This window comes from Aptenodytes forsteri, unplaced genomic scaffold (assembly GCF_000699145.1).
Source record: "Aptenodytes forsteri isolate BGI_AS27 unplaced genomic scaffold, ASM69914v1 Scaffold179, whole genome shotgun sequence".
NCBI lineage: Eukaryota > Metazoa > Chordata > Aves > Sphenisciformes > Spheniscidae > Aptenodytes > Aptenodytes forsteri.
The window spans coordinates 199,156-218,075 of NW_008795378.1; the positions used below are offsets into that span (position 1 = coordinate 199,156).

Here is an 18,920-nt window from a genome sequence, read left to right on the forward strand (position 1 = left end):
AATTATGTCTGAAGCAAGGTTTAAGTGTGGTGGCATTGCAGTTAAAGATCAAAACCAATTGTTTTGCATGGCAATACTGTAAGACACTGCTATTTCTATTAAAAAAATCCATTTTTCTATAACAGATTACATTGTTTCTTTGAAGTGTGAATTTAAGCAGCTAGTGTTTATAATAATATGTACCTCATTAATCTTCAGACTTTAATCTCTATAGTCCTATTTAACACAGTGAAGCTTCAAAGAGTACAGATGCCTTATATTGTTTATTGAGATATGAGGTAAAATATAAATGAAAGATCTGGGGAATCAAAATTATATCCATAACATTTTTTAATCTGCATAACATATTTAATGCTAGATGTGTTAGAAAGCTACCTGTATATTTGCCTGTTGAACAGTAATACGGACATACTGGAAAGGGTAAACATATTAATTAGAGCCTGCACATCTCTCCTTCTTGCTAGTGTAATCATTAAATTGATTTTTCCAGTCTGACATGTAATTGTTCCAGCGATGGAATCCTGCTTTCCACTCTCGTTCTGCTTCATCAATATTTCCTGTAAAACATGAAATGGGTTACATTAATCTAAATTTGAATCTTTTTATATGCTAATTGAAAAATAATTTTGATTATCAATGTCATTTGCTCCAAATACATTATAGGATGGTCTTTTGCCTCTTTTCTAAAACCTGGAATGACTGAAAATTCTGTGATTAACACTTTATTTTCACATCAGGAAGGAAGGAAGGACTGCAAAGATATCATTCTGGCACATTGCAGGGTAATAAATATACTTATGGACTTGTTGCTTTTGGATAATATTCTGTCCATCAAATTTGTCATTTTAAAGCCACCATTATTTTTTTTTAAATCCTCAAAATATTACTTTGGTTCAGTATACTCTACAGTGAAACCTACATACGCTGAAGACTACAATATGCAAACCGAGATAGGTGCTTGTAAAGATACAGTGAAATCACTGCTTTGTTCAAGGCAACTACAGTATTGTTGATAGTTTCAATGGATGGCCAGGATTTCACCCTACTGTGGAATAAATCCGCAAGTTTAATGTGTAAGGGGCACAAGTTTGGAGAAGGATACTGTAAAATGTGCGCTATGTCAACATGAAACCATCTTCTCTTTTCTTTTTCATTCTAGCCTATAAAGCATTTGCTGACTAATCCTGTGTCCCAAGGCAATATTTATTGCCAAATTTGTTATAGGCATCAGAGCAGAGGGTGAGAATGAGAGGAGTAATAAAAATATATCACTTTACAAGGTTCCCAGAGTATTTTATGGACAGGGATCACTTCCTCCAGTCCCAAAAGGTAATTAATGTTAGGGAGAAATGCAATGACCTTGCAGGAACAACCCATACAGCAACTAAAGGAAAGATAACATATGTAGGCTGTATCGCGTACTTGGCTTATTATTTTGGATCAGTTGTAGACTTTTTCTTAAAGTTTAGAAACTATTTATAATCTATGAATGCCTTTATTCATTCTGGACCTAATTATCTCAGTGGCCCATATTGACACAGCTTGCTTCCAAAAAAATTTGGTAACTGTGTTCATGAGGTAACAGTTCCATGGTTTCTTTATGCTCTTTTGACTTTATGTTCTTCTGCTGCAGTAGAGAATAGGCCCTTTCCCTCCATAAATACACCCTTCCCCCCCCCCCCCCCCCCCCTTCCAAAAAAATTTGGTAACTGTGTTCATGAGGTAACAGTTCCATGGTTTCTTTATGCTCTTTTGACTTTATGTTCTTCTGCTGCAGTAGAGAATAGGCCCTTTCCCTCCATAAATACACCCTTCCCCCCCCCCCCCCCCCCCACCCCTTCCTCCCGCCTGGACCTCTCCGCCTCTGTCCACTGGTTATGTGGAAATGAAATACTTTTGTGTTTTACACATCAGTAGAGAAAATATTCTGGAAAGAGAGTTAACAGATTCAGAGATTTAGTTTGGAGAAGCATCCAGTAATTTGGTTGCTTATCTGCAGTTTAGCTCAACATTTCCAAACCTTTTTGGTCTGGAAATCCAGATGGCAATTTAATGAGACTTTGAAATGAGGTTTACATTACTTCTTGGTTTCAGTGAGACCAGAAATAAAACCAAGATACTTTTTCTTGGGGAGGTTCTGTACTTCTTGTAGTCAAAAGGGAAATTGTGAAGAACAAATATAGGAAAAAATATTAAAAAATTAACCGCGCTCCTCTCCCTCAGTTCAAAGATGTAAATAAGGTTGGTTACATCGGAGATCAAAGAATTTCAGATAGTTTTTAAATTTTTTCTGCAGGCCGCAATTGTCATTAGCTCAAAGAGGAGTTGTAAATACTGGTAACAATAAAACTGTGTTTTGATTACTAAGCGATGAAGATATGACTCACAGGACTATGGGGAGAAGACATGCAAAACATTTTACTTTCCTGACTCTAAGAACTCTCCTTTGCACATTTCTTAATTTAAAGATGTAGCCAGGGTCTCGGGTAAAGCCAAATTTTCCACATATGTCAAATGGATTGGAAATTTAGCATATGAACCAGTACTAGTATTATTTGGAGAAAAATGCCTCAACTGTATTTCTTGTCCTATTCTTGATTATGGGTATCCAGTTTTATTTATCCAGGCAAAGCCTCCACTTATGAATTAATAAAACTCTGTTCCTTCTTTAAGTATTCAGGTTTAGATGTGTTTGAAGTCTGCCCAAAGACTTTAGAAACTGGAATACCTCTACCATACACACATCTTCAGTTAAAAGTCACTGTTCTAGAGTATAAATTGAGGCATTTCAGTGATTCTTAAAGATCACAGTGAAGAAGTGAGTCAGCTACAGAAAGCAGACAACGAGAAATTCAGAGTAGCCACCATTATGAATCTAAAAGACAAAAGGGGGAAGGAAAACACTGAAATAAGAACTTGGATTCCCATTTGTTTGGGTTTTTTCAGTGATAAGATCCAAATTGAAGTCACAAGTCAATGCATCCCATTATCACCAACATCATCAATCTCTTTGAAGCAACCACCCATGACTTAGATGAGCTGACAGCTAGAAGGCGGGGGAAAAAAAAAAAAGATGATTAGAGAATTTGACTTGACTAATATTACAGCTCAGAGCACTGGTTACTACAATGTGCTGCAGTACTACGGAAGTCAGCTAATAATACAGTGAGGTTATTTTGCTATGTGCAGTCATTTAGGCAATCACAAACTTTATAGTAATACCAATTAGCCTAATGCAAAGCCCAGTGAAGTTTACAAGGAGAAAAGGCGAGGTTTCAGTAGGCAACGAATCATACCTCAGTGCTCAGAAAGGTCCCAGTTTAACAGACAAAAAAAATGAAAGGTGTTTTTTTTATTCTTCGGCAGTGTCAGTGCAGACAGCTGGCATTTCTTTTCTTTTCACACAGGCATACAGCCTTTACTTTAATGGCATTATAGAAAAGTTAAACTTATCTCCATACCATCATTTGTTGAACTGCTAGATGTGCCAATAAAGTGCTAATCTTAAATGTATTTTTGTGGTATTAACTGTAAGATTGGGACAAAGGCCATATAGCTGTTATGATATAGTATAATTAATAAGAGATAACAAGTTAGAATTAATTTTTCTGTCCTTAACAGGTCATAAATGTGGGTACCTGCAAACTTCTTGATTCGTTAGTATGATAAATGCTACGAGTTTATCTATGCTGTAGATTCTCATGGTGATAGTTTCTACACAAATGTTCAAAAGGAGAAAACAAATAGTATCTATATTTCAGTATCTCTATTCAGTGTTCTTTAACCACAAAGTCTGAATATCAATGCTTTTTTAACCACAACAGTATATTTGTTTTCATATGTATTTTTAAGGACTTCAGATTTTTTATTTATTTTCTTCTTCCAAAAGTCAATAGACCTCTCTGGGAGACGAAATATTGTAAGGGCTGTTATCTCTCCTATGACCTGGGATGCAAGGTACTGGAGTCAGAAAGAAATTAGACTGTTAAGTTACATAGCTTATTGCCCATAGGTGCACTGAGTACAATCTTACTTTGTCGGTAGGTGCAGTAGTATTGGTGAAGTTACTTTTGACTAGTTCACTTTTCTGCATGCATAATGAGTGCAGCATCTAGCTCTGTGGGAAGTGAAAACTAATTCTGATGGTGAATTTTCTAATTAGTCGCATTTTTAATATTCTTACTACCCTGGGTATTTACCTATATAGAATCCAGATACTATTTGGAGGATCACAGCAAATACAATTATTTTGTTTTTTCACTGGTCAAGAGGTTGAACTTTTCTCTGTCTCCACATTCAAAATCTGTTTAGCATTGTTTTAAAATATAACGTATTTATATTAGCTACTTTGTTTGATTTCTCTATAGATGATATATGATGCAGTAATATTAAATAAAATAGAAAAATATGTATTAGGCACACTAAAATAGCAATGGAACACAAATGAAAAGATTGGCTGCCTGCAGCTTTCTGTAATCAAGAGGAAACAAGCATATATAAATAGTTAGGGCTCTAGATGCATTAAAGATCGTGTTAAGGAGGTAGAGTCTAACACAGAGGCTTTTATAATTAACATATGATTGCTCTAAAAGCTACTTAAGAGCACTTACTGTCTACTGTCCCTCTGGTGTGTTTCTTTCAGATGCAGTCATCAGAAAAAGTTCTGGTGATTTTCCCAGTGCTCACACCTTTGAATGAAACATTAAATGCTGAATGGTCCCAGCTTGTTTTAGGGTGAGTACTATCAGAGGGTATTCTCGGTGTCTTTGCAATAGGGTTGAAATGTGTGTAGAATATGTGTCTAGTTGGAATTGAGAGCCCCCGTAAGGCATGTCTAGGTCCAGTTTACCTGGCTAGTGATTATTATCAAGCTAGGCACAAAACTACATGTTTTGACTCAGGTCTTCGGTTATACTTTTATATATTGAAATTGAAGGGGAAGACATTGTGAAATATTCCCAAATCATACAAACTCCTCTAGAGATATAAAGGCCGGTATTTTATATATGGCTGTTACTGTTGTGTTAGTGTGTGAGGCTTTTTTTTTTTTCTTATTAGTTTTCTCAATCCATAACCATGACAAATTCTTTGGAACATATCTGATTTGGTTACTTGAGGAAAATGGAAAATATGTAACCATAAAGACGGCAGGGACTAAATATTTTCCTCTCTCATATATTTAACTGCCTCAAGGAACCTGTCTTACCCAGCCTGTCATGGGAACAGGCTTGCTCAGATGCTAAAAACACTTGGAGCTGGCCATTGCATGCTGAGAAGACCTCAAGGGGGTATCAAGGCTTGTGCCAGGAGTGGATCAGTAACTAAAGAAGCAGTTCGTTACCAAGCACGTCCATATCACATTCCGATCACTTGGCGCAATGAGAAATCCCCTTGCAATTTCTGCAAAATAAGTTGGTTTAATTGTCCTCTTCAGGTTCTAATTGATGTAATTCCACTTTGTCTATCTGAACCCTACTTGAACTATAACTTGCAATAATGATAACATAAAACTTCCTTACTCCTTGTTCTCTGTCATCTTATATCATATTAAAGCAACCTTCTTTTTCTAAGAATGTTTCAATGGAAGAAGTAATAGAAAAGATAGACCCTCAGAAAATGAGGAAATACGTGTGTTTATGGCATGCACTGTCCTTTGGGCATAAAAGGAGATAGGATATGCAAAATAATATTTCAGTAAAGAGAATTATTACAATATAAAGTATTATATCATGTTTGTAAGCAGGATCTTAAAGGTTTCTTTGTCAGAATTACATAAGATTTTATAGAGAACATAAATATAAAAAGACAGTATTTCTGTTACAATATTTCAAGGACTGATAGATTTAGATACATGACAAAGCAGCACTACTTCTTGACAATATTCTTGTCTCATTTCTATATTAGGATCCAGGCACTAAGATTCTTTCCTTTGGCTAGGAATATGCTCAGGAATTTCTTTTAATTAAATTATGTAAATTTATGTTGTAAATTACTGAATATGGCAAAATGATGTATTTATGTTTCCTGGCAGATCCAGAGTGTTGCTTTGTCATCCCTCACACCACAGGACGATGCAAAGCGACTCTGCTGTCCTGCCAAGATGTGTTGAACTATGTCTGGTGATGTGCTCTCTTCTGCTCCGCCACAGAGCATTTGGTTATGCACAGTCCATTTGTAAGATGCACATTACTCATAGAGTTTCACAGCCAGGTTAAAGAAATATGTAAAATAGTTCAGTTCTGGCTCAGCATAAAGGGCTTGTCAGAATTCAAGAAAACTCCCTCAAATCCATCCATAATTTGGTATACTGTGATTTTAAAATCACAGAGCATGCTTTATAAATTATTCATTTTTCCTACTGATTTTGCTTCTCTTGATTTAATTGAAACACATCTATTGAATTTAGAGGGGATAAAAGTTGAGCCATAATACAGTTATAAGCTCAAATGAGAAAGGAATAATTGTTTCAGAAAGAATCATCTGTGCACCATGAAAGTTTACATATTTTTAAGACTAACATTCAAACTGAAACTTACAGAAAGCTTGCAAATTAGTAATTAACATTTAAAAAGTGTATCTTATTTTTGAAATGAGACCTCCCCCCTCCCCCCCCCCAACACACTTTAAACTGCAGAATGCAGTTCTAGAGCTGCAAAATCACTTCATAAAATCAATTCTTTTTGAAGTCCAGAAGCACAGAGGCTTGGTCTGTCTGGTGGGCTTTGCAAAAACAGTGGCATCGGGCTTCTAAAGAAAATCTGAGTCCTTTGTGTTCAACTAAGCTTAAAGTTTCAAACAGCCTGGTATATTTTTCTGGGTAGTGAAATCTCATAAACACATTGTATACACAGTCAGGCACAAATAAGTTCTATTTTGCATAGGCAAATCCTGAAGTTTCTTGTTGTCATCAATGACTGACACTCTAGAAAAAAAACATAAGGTGCTCTCACGTGAGATGTAGAACAGAATCCCCTTTTGGCAGTAGCATCACACTTAATACCCTCTGTGGATTAGCTGCATAATAATATAATCCCATAAATAATAGAATCCAAATATAATACCCCACAATGTACCTTAGATACAGGAAGCTTATACAGAACATCTAAAGCCTCCAGAAATCCCAGTGCAAGCTCCCACTTCAGCCATGTCTTTCCTGCTCTCTGTAGTATCCCAGGAATCCAGAGCTAGGCAGTGCTGACCCTCACAGTGGGTAGCTTGAGAACAGAGATTTGAGGCATTCTAAAATGTCTCACATTGTGGCTGTATCTGCACTTTGGGGCAGAGAAGCTCCACACCGCACAAGTCCTGGGCCTTGTCCTGTCCCCAGGTTTTGTCCTTGTGCATAACAGGGTGCTACAGGGTGGTAAGCCCATAGCCAGAAGCATAGGGCATGTTGCAGGGTACACCCCCACAACAACATGGATGGTTTTGTCCAACATCTGAACATCTCGTGGAAATTCAGTTACAAATATGAATGTAAAGATTTAAATGAGAGTATCACGTTAATATCGAGCAAATGATCCTTGTGTAAAAGTTTAAATAAAAGCACCTATAAAAGCATTTTTACCTGTGATTTCCAGGACTTTGGGGAAAAAAATATTCCAGAATCGACACTGCTGAGCACGTAATTTTGTCAGTATCTCTGAAGTGTTAGTAGTTAATGTCAAATATTTTTGTTCAGTACTGGTGAAGACTGGCCATCTTGTTCCATTAATCACGGTCCCATTTGGAGTTCTAAATGAGAAAAGAAACATTTCATTTGGAATGAGGAATACCTCAGCACATCAAAAAAGTATACTTTTTTATTTAACAGTTATTTCAGCTTAAGTATGTTAGTTTGGAATTACTGAAGTTTACTTTTGTAAGTAACAGGGGGAATAAAAGAAGATAAACTTTGTTTTAACTTCATTTAAAAAAAAAATACAATTTATATTCCCCTTTTGGGGTGTCCTGGGTTCACCTAAGGGGAAAAAAGTTAATAAATGACCATACACAAAATACACTCGTTGAATTTGGAGATTCTCACAGAAGCTGTAAATTATTATGGGTGGCTTAAGAAGAAACAAACCAACCAGTTTGGGAGGTTGAGTGGTTTATGTTTTAGTTTGAACGTTGCTGGCCTCTTCAGATAGACAAATAGATTGGACTAAACAGCTCGGATAAAAATGCAAGTAAAGGTACAAATAACGTCTAAACTTTGGATGAGAGCTATATTGGGAGAGAAAAGAACTATCCTTCATTAAGAAGGAACAGTTTCTCCTTGAAGAATGCTGAACCCCATCAGCGGAGTGCCAAACATGAGCAGTCTCAAACCTTTTGGAAACTGGGAAGAGGTACAGAGCACTTGGCTCTTTATAAAACAGGCTCTGCACGTTAAAGGATCACAGCTGTTAGTATTAAAATAGTTGTGATAAATATTTATAATACAATGGAATTCATAAGGTTCTAGGGACAGACATTCAGTTTTCCCCTCCAAAAAGGACAATATGTAGTATCTATATGACTGAAGAAAAAAATAATTGCTTTAAGTGTGTAGAAAAAGAACAAAATGGGGAGCATTGCATAGGGAACAAATGAGACTGAATGTGATTTTCAGAAAAAGATGATTTGTGACTGTTTAAAGTATAAAACTATGTTAGCTCAGAAGAGGTTAAGAATACAAATTAAATATCTTATTGCAATGCACAAGCGGAAGGACTTATTTTCTTTTCTAGAAGTTGATATCAAGGAATCTGGGGTTTAGGGCAGAACAACAGTAGTTGGTAATTCTCAGTGGGATAAATTAGGAACACTATTAGCTAAGTTAATTTGGTTATCTGTACTTTCCTTTTCACCAGGACTCTTCCCAGAAGGCAACGGTCAGAGAGGAGTCCAGGCTGTGTGGACCCCACTTGAGTTCTGCTTGCCAGGAGTGGGAACAAGGTACTGGGTGTAGGTGGGAGCAGTCAGAGCACAAGATTCAGCTGCTGAAATAGTGTCGATATCTCTTAGTTCATTCAGAATGAATCAAGTTTTTGGCCCATGTTTTAGTATTCTGCTTTACTCTGGAATCTTTAGCACCAGGCGTTGGCTGCTTAAGGAAAAGTGATGTTAGAGTAAGAGATTCAGCATGTCATTTCCCGACTTGCTCACTTCTTTACTAATTTTTCTTTACTAATTCAGCTCTGATTAACCTATGGCACCCTTTTTAACTGCACATTTATTTGTGGCTCATGAGAACGATGACTTAAGCAGAGCTGACTTGCACTTCAGTTCAAGATCAGAATGCTAATGGTGCTGTCAGTATTCATTTAACAGCTTTTATGCTATGCAATAAATCATGACATTCCACATTATAATTTACAGGTGTGGGGGGGATTACATAATAGTTACAGATGTATTTTACTAAAAATGATTGAAAGAACTGTCAGATGAACGCAGCATTTTGAAATATGTGAACCTGCTGATTATGACATTCTCCCTGCATTTCTAGGAAGCCTACTGTTCAAAGAAATGTCCAGTAATTTCCTTCTTAGCTCCATTATTGAAGGTTTCCCAAGTCAAAAAGTAGCTCCCAGTTACCGCAAAACAGAGACATCACAGGAGTATAATTTTTAACTGGTAAAGAACAAGTTACAATTATGACCTCATTGTTCTATCACAGTTACTGTTCATTCCTTCTTGATAATAACTTAATGATGAGGATTGCAGTGTCCAGAATAAGCTGTAACATTGCCTGTTTTTTGCGCCAAACTCAAAGTTTAACAATATTCATATAGAAAATTAAAAGTATTGTGAGGATATCCTTACTGAACAGAAAGGAATCCAATACACTGCACAACCTTGTCTCTGTCTATGTTTGGATGGACAATCTTTGCTGATACATTATAGGAACTTGCTTCTACTGGAACAAAGCTCAAAATTTCCATGGAAACCTCCTCCATCCTATCATCTTTACCAATTCCTCAAACCTCTGCTTTTTCATCGTCTGGTACTATTCAATCATCTCTTTTTCAGTACCTTCCAGTTTTGCCCACCTCAGTGCTGTCAACGGGGCCTGAAGGTGTGTCCCAAAAGGGCTTGGGCCACGCATCTTCAGGATGAACCTCTATCTTGTGCATCTACCTTGTCAAACACTAATCACCTTTCTTAGGCTTCTGTCCATATCTATAAGCTCTAGTCAGGGAAGACCTTCATCTTGTTTGGAGCTTCTTCAAATGTGAGCTTCTTCACTGAATATTTTAGAAAGAAACTAGCTCCTTTTCTACGCACTTTTTAATGTTTGCAGGAACAAGTCTTATGGCAATAAAATACAATTATTTGAATTGCTCCCAGAGAAGAAATGTAAAGGGGAAAAAAAAAAAACCAAAAACAAGCCACCTGTGTTTAAACTTTGGTGTAAATAGAATTTGTTTCATTATTTCAGCTATTTTTTTTTTCTTTGCATGTGCCCTGAAGTTATAGACTGGACTCCTTCTACTCTCTGATAGTGGTACAGCAGCTCATTTATAGTTAATTATTTTGTTAAGATATGTCTTTAAGGAAGCCAAACTTATTTTCTCATTAACTTGAAAAACAGTCTCTCTCTGAGCTCAATCTCCAGCAAAACTGCTCTCATGTTCTACCTTTATACATATATGTGCTCTCAGTGAAGTTCACAAGCCTTTTTTAATCTTGTGCTCAGTGGAAGTTCCTTGGTATTGCTCACTGTTACTAAGTTCAGGTTTTTCCCCTTTGGGTATATTATGTCCATAACTGTCAATAACATTTAATTCTCAAGACTCATAGTAAATATGCTTGATTTGACACAGGAATGAAGAGGGTTTTAGAGGAGCTTATTCACTGATAACTTCTGTATATTTAATGTTCATCTTCAACAACTTTAGAAAGAGAAAGTTAATTTGGCTCAGATGGAAAATGCAACAACCTGAGCACAGTTTTGTTAATCATAATAAACATACATAAATTACCATTCTCATAATATGATCGATATACCTTGAAATACAATACTAGCTCACTGCATATTTATTATTACATAGCATTACTCTTACAGATGGTTTATCAAACAAAAACACAAAAATTTAATTCATGATCTAACTTTTTTTTTGTAAGCATTCATGATATAAAGTACCTGTAAAATATTCACTTTATTTTTGTGAGTGAGCTCTGAATACTTTTCACTCTGCTGTGGTATCACCATTTAACAGAGAGGTTCTTTTGTAATGTTAGGTTATATTTTGATATAGTCCACAAAGAAAAATTTCCTCTAAGTCTCTTGAAAATGGTTTTAGGCATCATTTACCTTCCTAATGAGTGTTGTAAACACTAACTGTACCACATGCTAGCTTAGATTGTCCCAAGCTTTCACTATATTCCTATTTAGCTGCTTTATTTGTAAATGGGTCAGGTTAACATGTTGTGTGTTTCTCTAGAGGAAAAGAAAAACACAACTCACATCATTTTAGTTGTCTAACACAGTGAGTTTGAGTTGGCGTAATTCATCTAAGATTCACAGGCCAAAACACAATTTTACCTCCAGTCTCCAGTAACCCTTTCCTCCAAACAGTCTCCCTGGAAGACCCCAGACAGACAAATATTTGTTCTGCCTTGCTGAAGCTGTTCATAGAGATATTGCTCCCTGAGAGGAAGCATACACTAATTTCACCTGAGCAGTATGTTATTGCTCTTAATTGTCTCTTCAGTTGCAGCTGGCTTCCCTCCAACCTGCTCTGAGAAGAGCTCAGCAAGCTCGTTTGCCTACAGTTCACCCTGTAGAGGATTTCCCATTCCTCCCCATTGTGTGGAGCAGCGGGAAGGTGGCCTCTCCATGCACAGCCTGCCTCCCTCCTGCTCTCATCATGGTAGCAGCAACCCCACCAGTCACAGACATTTAGTAAGGCAATTTCTTCCTTGGTGCCTTCTGCAGGTTATCACCAGACTGGCATTCTGCTGGCATGTGTCTTGTTAGCTGAACGGGTTACCCACTGAGATTAATGAAAAGTTATGATAATGCTGCTGCACCCTCTGCTTCCCCTGTGCAGTACGAACTGAAATCAAATGGACACCTGTTCCTCCTAGGTGCGACTTTATTGGCTTCATCAGGGTTGTAACTGCGGATGCTCATTTTCAATTTGGCCCCCTTTTCTTTTAAACAGCTGGTTTAAAGGAGGAGAGAGTGAATCTGAATCATTTTTTATTAGCTTTCATGATTCCTTGTAGCTATCAAGCAGTACTGGCAATCAGCTGTTTTTCATAGGATGCCATTTTACAGTGTGTTACCATGGGCACAAGATAACACGGAGGGGGAACGGCCTTAGAGAGAATGCAGCAGCAACAATAACCCCATCTCTTGCGCACTTTCTACAGTTGCATTACAAAGCCTTTAAGAATTATGGAAATAGTCAGCTCAGCATCAGATAAGAAGCATACTGTAAGTGTTTCACCCCAGGGAAATGAGGGAATGCTCTGGGAATGAGGGACAATTCTGCACAGGTCTATACTCCAATCAAAAGGAGCCACGCAGTTGTAACCAAGGTGGCTTCAGAGCAGCCGTGTGAAGGCTACCAGCAGCACAATGTGGTTCCCACCCCTGAAAACACCCATGCAGCACCCCAGTACAGGTATAAAACCTGATAGGAGTGAATGTAATAAATAATGTCTTTGTGCTTGTAGAAATACATAATGAACTGCTTTTTCTGTAGCATTATAAATTTTGGTTGTGTTGTCTCCTATATACATTTTCTGCCAGGTGAAAGGGAGTAAAATAGCACGGGGCAGAGAAATTCAAGGTTCAGGCAAAATGAACAAAAGGATGAGAAGACATCAACTGGGCTATAGTATCAACAGTTGATCTCAGTGAGTAAGGGGTTGGAAGCAGAGTTATGTGGTTTACAACGCAAGCAAAGATGCCAAACTAACAGCTGGTACCACAGGTTAAGCTGTCACTGCACCATGTCATGCCTGCTTGCTTTAATGAAGCTACAAGTAGATTAAAAAGAAAAAAGATAGGATGATAAGGGCTCCTGGATAACATCAACTTGTGACAGGTCCCCATCAAAGCTCTGGCCTCCAACTCCGCTCATCCGAGGGATAGGCTATGCCAACCATTAGTGCTTCTTTCTGCAGTTTGGCCTAAAGCATGAGTCCCTCTGCTGTTGCCTCAATCAACGAGCGATCCTGTTGACTTCAGAGGAGTCACAATGGGGATATCATATGCTTTGAGGAAACGCCACAAGATTTGTATCTTAAAAATTTATCTCGGTTTTCCAATTGCTTTATTAGTGTCTGTGTTGTGTAGAACACCTCCATTAATCATGCTGGCACTAAACAACATACCCAATCAAAATATCTTTATTTATCTAACCCAAATGGATGAACCTCCACCTCCCTCCCCCCCCCCAGCCTGGAAGAAAACATTTTGTTGTTTTCCCTCTTTTCTACTTGGACAGAAGGGCACTCCTAATTAACAGGAGAGCTGATGAGTAACACCAGGAATGTCTGTGCTGCCTCAGCCCTCCGGAGCACTGTTCACTGCAGAGGGGTCGGAAGTGTTTGCAGCATTAGTCAGGCAAACGTATCCAGATGTCTTGCATAACTTCTAAAGGCCATGATGCATGATATTTATACCTATGTTCATTTCCTTGTTGCAACACAACAATTGCCAGGTTAATATCAATTTTGGACAGTGGTGTGGTCCCTGGGGGGGATGATGGTGTAGCGACAGTGCATGTTTGTGTAAGGCTTTGCTTGGACAGTATGACTGGGAGCTTAACAGATACTTTCCAGCCCAGTCCTATGAAAAAGAAGAGCAGATTTTATTGTTAACTACTGGTTGAATCTTCTCAAAGCCTCAAACAATTTGGCTTAATGCCAATGGTTTCTTCATACCATGCTATTAGTTTCAGATGACTCACTGTTAAGTAGACACTGGAGAGGGCTGTGAGGTTGAAGACTCAAAGTCCTTAATGTGAGGAACAGTCCTAGCTATTGGAACAAAGAAAATGAACCTGTTCTGGAAACTTTCCTTAGAAAGGTTAGCAAGGGAAAGGATGAAGAAATATCTGTAACACCTGCAAAAAAAACCCGTTAACTGTAAAAACATCCCCAGAAGCATTAATTACTGTATAAGCTTTCCACTCAGAAATTGAGGCCTGTATAAATCTGAAAGGCTCTCACTGCTTGAATATGTGGATTGCCTCTGATGCAATATCACCATCAATTGGGTCCACCTATGTATGATTCAGTATAATGAATTTATTCTTAGATTTTTGAAATTCAGACAGTTATCCAGAACATTTTCCCCAAGTAAGCTAATTATCTACCACCTACTAAAATGATTTGATGGACTCCCTGGCTGAAATCTTTACATTATACCAAAATGTTTTACATTAAATTGAACACTTTGAGGCTTTTGTTATTAGAAGCTGCAAAAGCGAAGACAAGATGACAGGGGCACTTTTCTGTCCATTATCCAAAGTTTATGAATTGGCCCATTTAGAATAACAAGACAAGGGGAAGTGTCACCCCTGAATAAGTGAATTGGAAAGCTGACACGCTATCACTTCACAAATACATATATTACTTTTGATGTCACTACTGCTACCAGTTGGTGCTCTTTATACCTCATACCACATAACAAGTTACGTTGCTAGTTTTTATTTAATTACTTAATATCAGCTAATCACTAACCATCCTATCTATTGAAGTGATCGACCCTCTGTGCAAATGTGCTGCCACACTTTTATTTTAAAATATTCTCTTAAGGTCTTTATCCACTTAGACTAATGGGAAAGACAGCAGCTCTCTAATCTATCAGCTGAAGAGGGTGAACAGTGCCATTTATAATAACCAAGCTCTAAAAACTACCATACTAAAAGGTGACAACTCAGACAGGGGTATTGTCAGCCTGTGCGATATTGGGTGATTGGAAAGCATCCACGATTAAGTTTCATACACTAAGCTTCCTTGCAGCCTCATGGCACCAGCATTCTCAAGGTATCAGGCCTGTGCTCCTGTGACACTATGAAGAACTGGGGAATTTAGAAAAAAAAAAATTAGTCATGTTTAAAAACATTGTTTTATTTATTAGAATTTAATTCTTGCAAGAAAATAGTAACCTGTTTCTGAAAATCTGTAGTAATTAAGCCTTTCTCACTTACTATGATGCAAAAATTGTTGGTCCTGATTCTGCAACATTTGAGCCTTACTCAGATTCCCACTGTAACAAATGAAAGGACTCATATGATTGAGTACTACAAGTTTGAGAGAGGTTGCAGATTTGAATCCTTCAAATTACTTTTCTTAAGCAGCTGTTTATGGGAAGTTCATTACATTCTGTGGTGCTCAGTTCTCACTCAGCGATCACACACGAGTTCATAATCTAGTGACTATAAAGTGTCCCTGAGCCACAGCAAAAGGAAACTGCTTTGCAAGTTATATTGTAGGTAAATATTATTTCTTCTGCTGATCCTTAAAGAAACCTGTAGGATCCAGCTGGCGTACTTTTTAACTGACAGAAATCGGAGAAGGACCTTTGCAGCTAGGCTTTCTTACACCTTCACAGGCTAAATAAAGCTCAGGATATTCCTTCCAGATTCCAGCTTGGTGACAGCAGTTGTGTGTTTAAATGTCTTAAACTATAAATTATCATGGTATGCACTATTACAACCAATATCAGTTTCAGGAAATGAAGCAACAAGCTGTTGCTTCTTTTTTGGTCGACTTGTGCTTTGCTCAAAACAGCCTCATGAAGCACCCATCAAGTTGAAATGATTCTTGCTTGTGCATGTCCTGGTACTTATTTGTGAATTCCTGCTATATATAAGGGATTGACATGGTAGGTCTTAAGGTATTGGCCATAAATAATATAGTATTTGAGAAATTTAGAACCAGGATGTTCTGCCTTAGCTCTTTGGGCATGCTTGCAATGCATTTAGGAGCTCAGTGCCTCAAATCCCTGGCTCCTGGATTGGAGTCTGCTCTGGTATCAGAAGTAATAATGAGCTGGGTCAGCCGAGCCAGAGCTAATGAGCTTTTCAGACCCTGGCTGTGTATTTCTAACCTCCTGGGTCCACGCTGGCACTCCTCCATGTAGGTCTCCTCCACTGTGAAAATGTTCCAGCAAAGCTTGGTGCTATTTCAGGAAGCCCTGACCCAAACTTCACTACCTTTATAGCATATGAGATGTGATTATCATACAAGGTCTGGAACAGCAGTCCCACCGCTCTAAGAGTCAGTAGCACTAGAAACTTGAAAATGAGTTAAACTGTCCTTTCCTGAGCAACTGGTAAAGTTAAGTATGACCCGACCTTTCTCTAAATTTAGCTCTAATTAATAATGAAGATCCACTATGATTTAAATGAGAACAATATTGTCCCGATATCCTCTGGGTTCATCTGAGTGAGGACTATTAGACCTGTGTCTCCTGTCCTCTCAGCAAGTCTATACTACAGTCGTAAAGCTCTGACAGTCAGAGATCCCTCAATATCTCAGATGGTACATCCCAAATACATGCATGTTCTGCACAGTTTTGAAGAGAGTGTAAAGAAGAGACTGAACCATGCTGAATCTCACAGCTTTCTCATCACAGAGCATTATTTCTGGCCAAAGAAAAAAAAGCAAGCTCTGAAAATGGAAAGAGCCTGAGTGCTGGAGGCTGCCACAATGAGAAGAATGATTGGCAAGAGGAAAAGAAAAAAAAAAAAACAACCCAAAACCAGCGAATAATCTTCAACTTAATGGTACGACTTCAAGAAGACAAAAGATTTGAAGTTAAATTGAGTTCAGGGAAATGGATGAAATTTTGTCATTAATGTGGAAATAATTTTAAACTACCAAAAAATATGTTTTATCCTGTCTTGTTTTAAGAAATACTTATCAATCACTCAGTGTGATGCTCACAGCCACACTAAGCGGAACGTGACGTGTCTAATATAACATACCTACAACATATAGTTGTAGTCATTTACACATTTAGATTATGTATTGTGATAAAGCGGTAAAGAATTTTCAAAAGTATTTTATTCCTTCTGCTTAACATGCCCTGCATCTGATGTGTTATTTTGCACTGTGTTTGAAGACCAGTCCAGCACTTTTTGAGGTGAGTCAACTTACTAGTTAGGGGCTGATCCAAATCCAAACAAATGGAACAGATTGATTGACTTCAAAAGCGTTGGATCAGGTCCCAACTGGAGAAATACCTGTAGCTGTTTACAAAAGAAGCTTCTCTCCTCCTGGACAGAATTCACAATGATGGTTTCACACCTTCTCCAGGACTCCAGGTTATGGTGTGAATATTCACAGTTTGTATTTATGTCACTTTTTAATAGACATGAGAGAGGCAACACTATGGCTTAGCCCTTCTTTATTCTAGAGGAACATTTTTGCCTTTTTTTCTAATGTTTCTGTGAAGTATTTTGTAAGAACCTTATGCCCTTTCGTATGGTATCAATTTTAGCTTTCAAGGACCACTTTTCACAGCTGTTATTTTTTAACACTCCTGGCTACAGCAAGAAATCAAATTAAACTATAGTTTTTAGTCTTCCTTGTAGAGCTTGAAGAGGACTGTTTGGAAATGGAAGAAGGTGCTGAACCCTATTGAGACCTTGAAGGAGGAGGTAACTTCCATAGAAGGTAAGTAAAAGAATAAGTAGACAGGAAGGCACATGGCACTTGCCCTTTTACTCATCCTCTGAAACTGTCTTATCTCCTCTACAACCTCATTTCTCCTTCTCATGACCTGGAAAAACATAAACTTACATAGTATCTTAACCAGAATTGCTCCCTGAGACAAACTTAAAGAGAGAGTGTAAAGGGAGAGAAAAATGTTTTTATTGCCATGGAACTATTAATACTGTGTTTTAAATTCCCAGTGTGTTTGGTAAAATTTTTCAGCCTAGTTGGTTGTGAGAAAGAGTAAATACTGTACTCATATGTATATGATTGCTGTTTCCATCTCTTGCTTTCTCTCCCATTAATAGAGTTCATCCCAGACACTCAGAAATTGTTAGATAAATGGATTCAGTGTTTTCCTTATCTCTAGAGACAAAATTTTCAATACAGACTGTGTGGAAGATACTATACTAAGTTATAATATTTGAGAATTGTTTTCAATTGTAATTGCCCTAATCATGATTTCTTTTCAAGATGGATGCTCCATATAGCCCTGCACCAAATAAAATCATCTAAATTCATTGTGTCCTGATGGACTTCATCATAGTAGCATTTTTCTTGATATTTTCCAATACTGCCACTGTTTTATTTCTGTGAATGGTAGGAAGAGCATGAGTCACAAACTTCAACTACCATGTAATCTAGGCCAAATTCAGCAGTCTTATAAATGAAACCATTAGGTAGCTTTCAGTAGCGTGTATATGTGTTATTGCTTCATCTGAAACAGAACCACTGATACTTCATGATGGGAAATGTAAATAAGAAGCTGTAGTGTTCATAACCCCCCCCAAAAGTTATTTAAAAATAAAAAAAAGATTAAGTTCTTTTCTTATCTGTGTTATAAATTCATTGTAGGTTTGACATTTACAAGTGGAAGTTACATGTAACTTTCTTTGATAAACACATTCAAATTATGTCCCAGCATTATAACATCCTCTGAGTCTGATTTGAACTACACCAAGAGGGAGTTCTCCAAATACCAACATTTGGACTGAGAGTCATGAAAGGCATGGTCTCAAGAAGAAATAGTGTGTAAAGAGGGGAGGATATCTGAGCCTTCTCTTCCAAAATTGAGGGGGCTTTTGTGGAAATTATAGTATGCAGACTACTTCATACCTAGGAAAAAACAACTGTTAAACCTCCAAGCATTTCCAGTTGTATAGAAAATTCATTTGGAGGCTACTCCTTGAGAACACCATTGTGAATAACATTCATGAGAGGCAGATATTTAAAACTTCATTAGTTAAAAAAAAAAAAAAAAAAAACACCAT

General features: G+C 37.5%; 1 protein-coding gene across 1 annotated transcript in view; it reads right to left on the reverse strand.

The window, feature by feature from the left end:
• Positions 1-254: 254 nt before the first annotated feature.
• Positions 255-18,920, reverse strand: part of BCHE (butyrylcholinesterase) — a 34,724-nt gene continuing 16,058 nt past the window's right edge. The window contains exons 3-4 of the mRNA XM_009280536.2: positions 7,568-7,734; positions 255-557 (exon numbers count right to left, since the gene is read on the reverse strand). Of these exons, the coding sequence (XP_009278811.1) occupies positions 430-557; positions 7,568-7,734 (295 nt within the window). The 3' untranslated portion in view covers positions 255-429. The remainder of the gene's footprint in view (positions 558-7,567; positions 7,735-18,920) is intronic.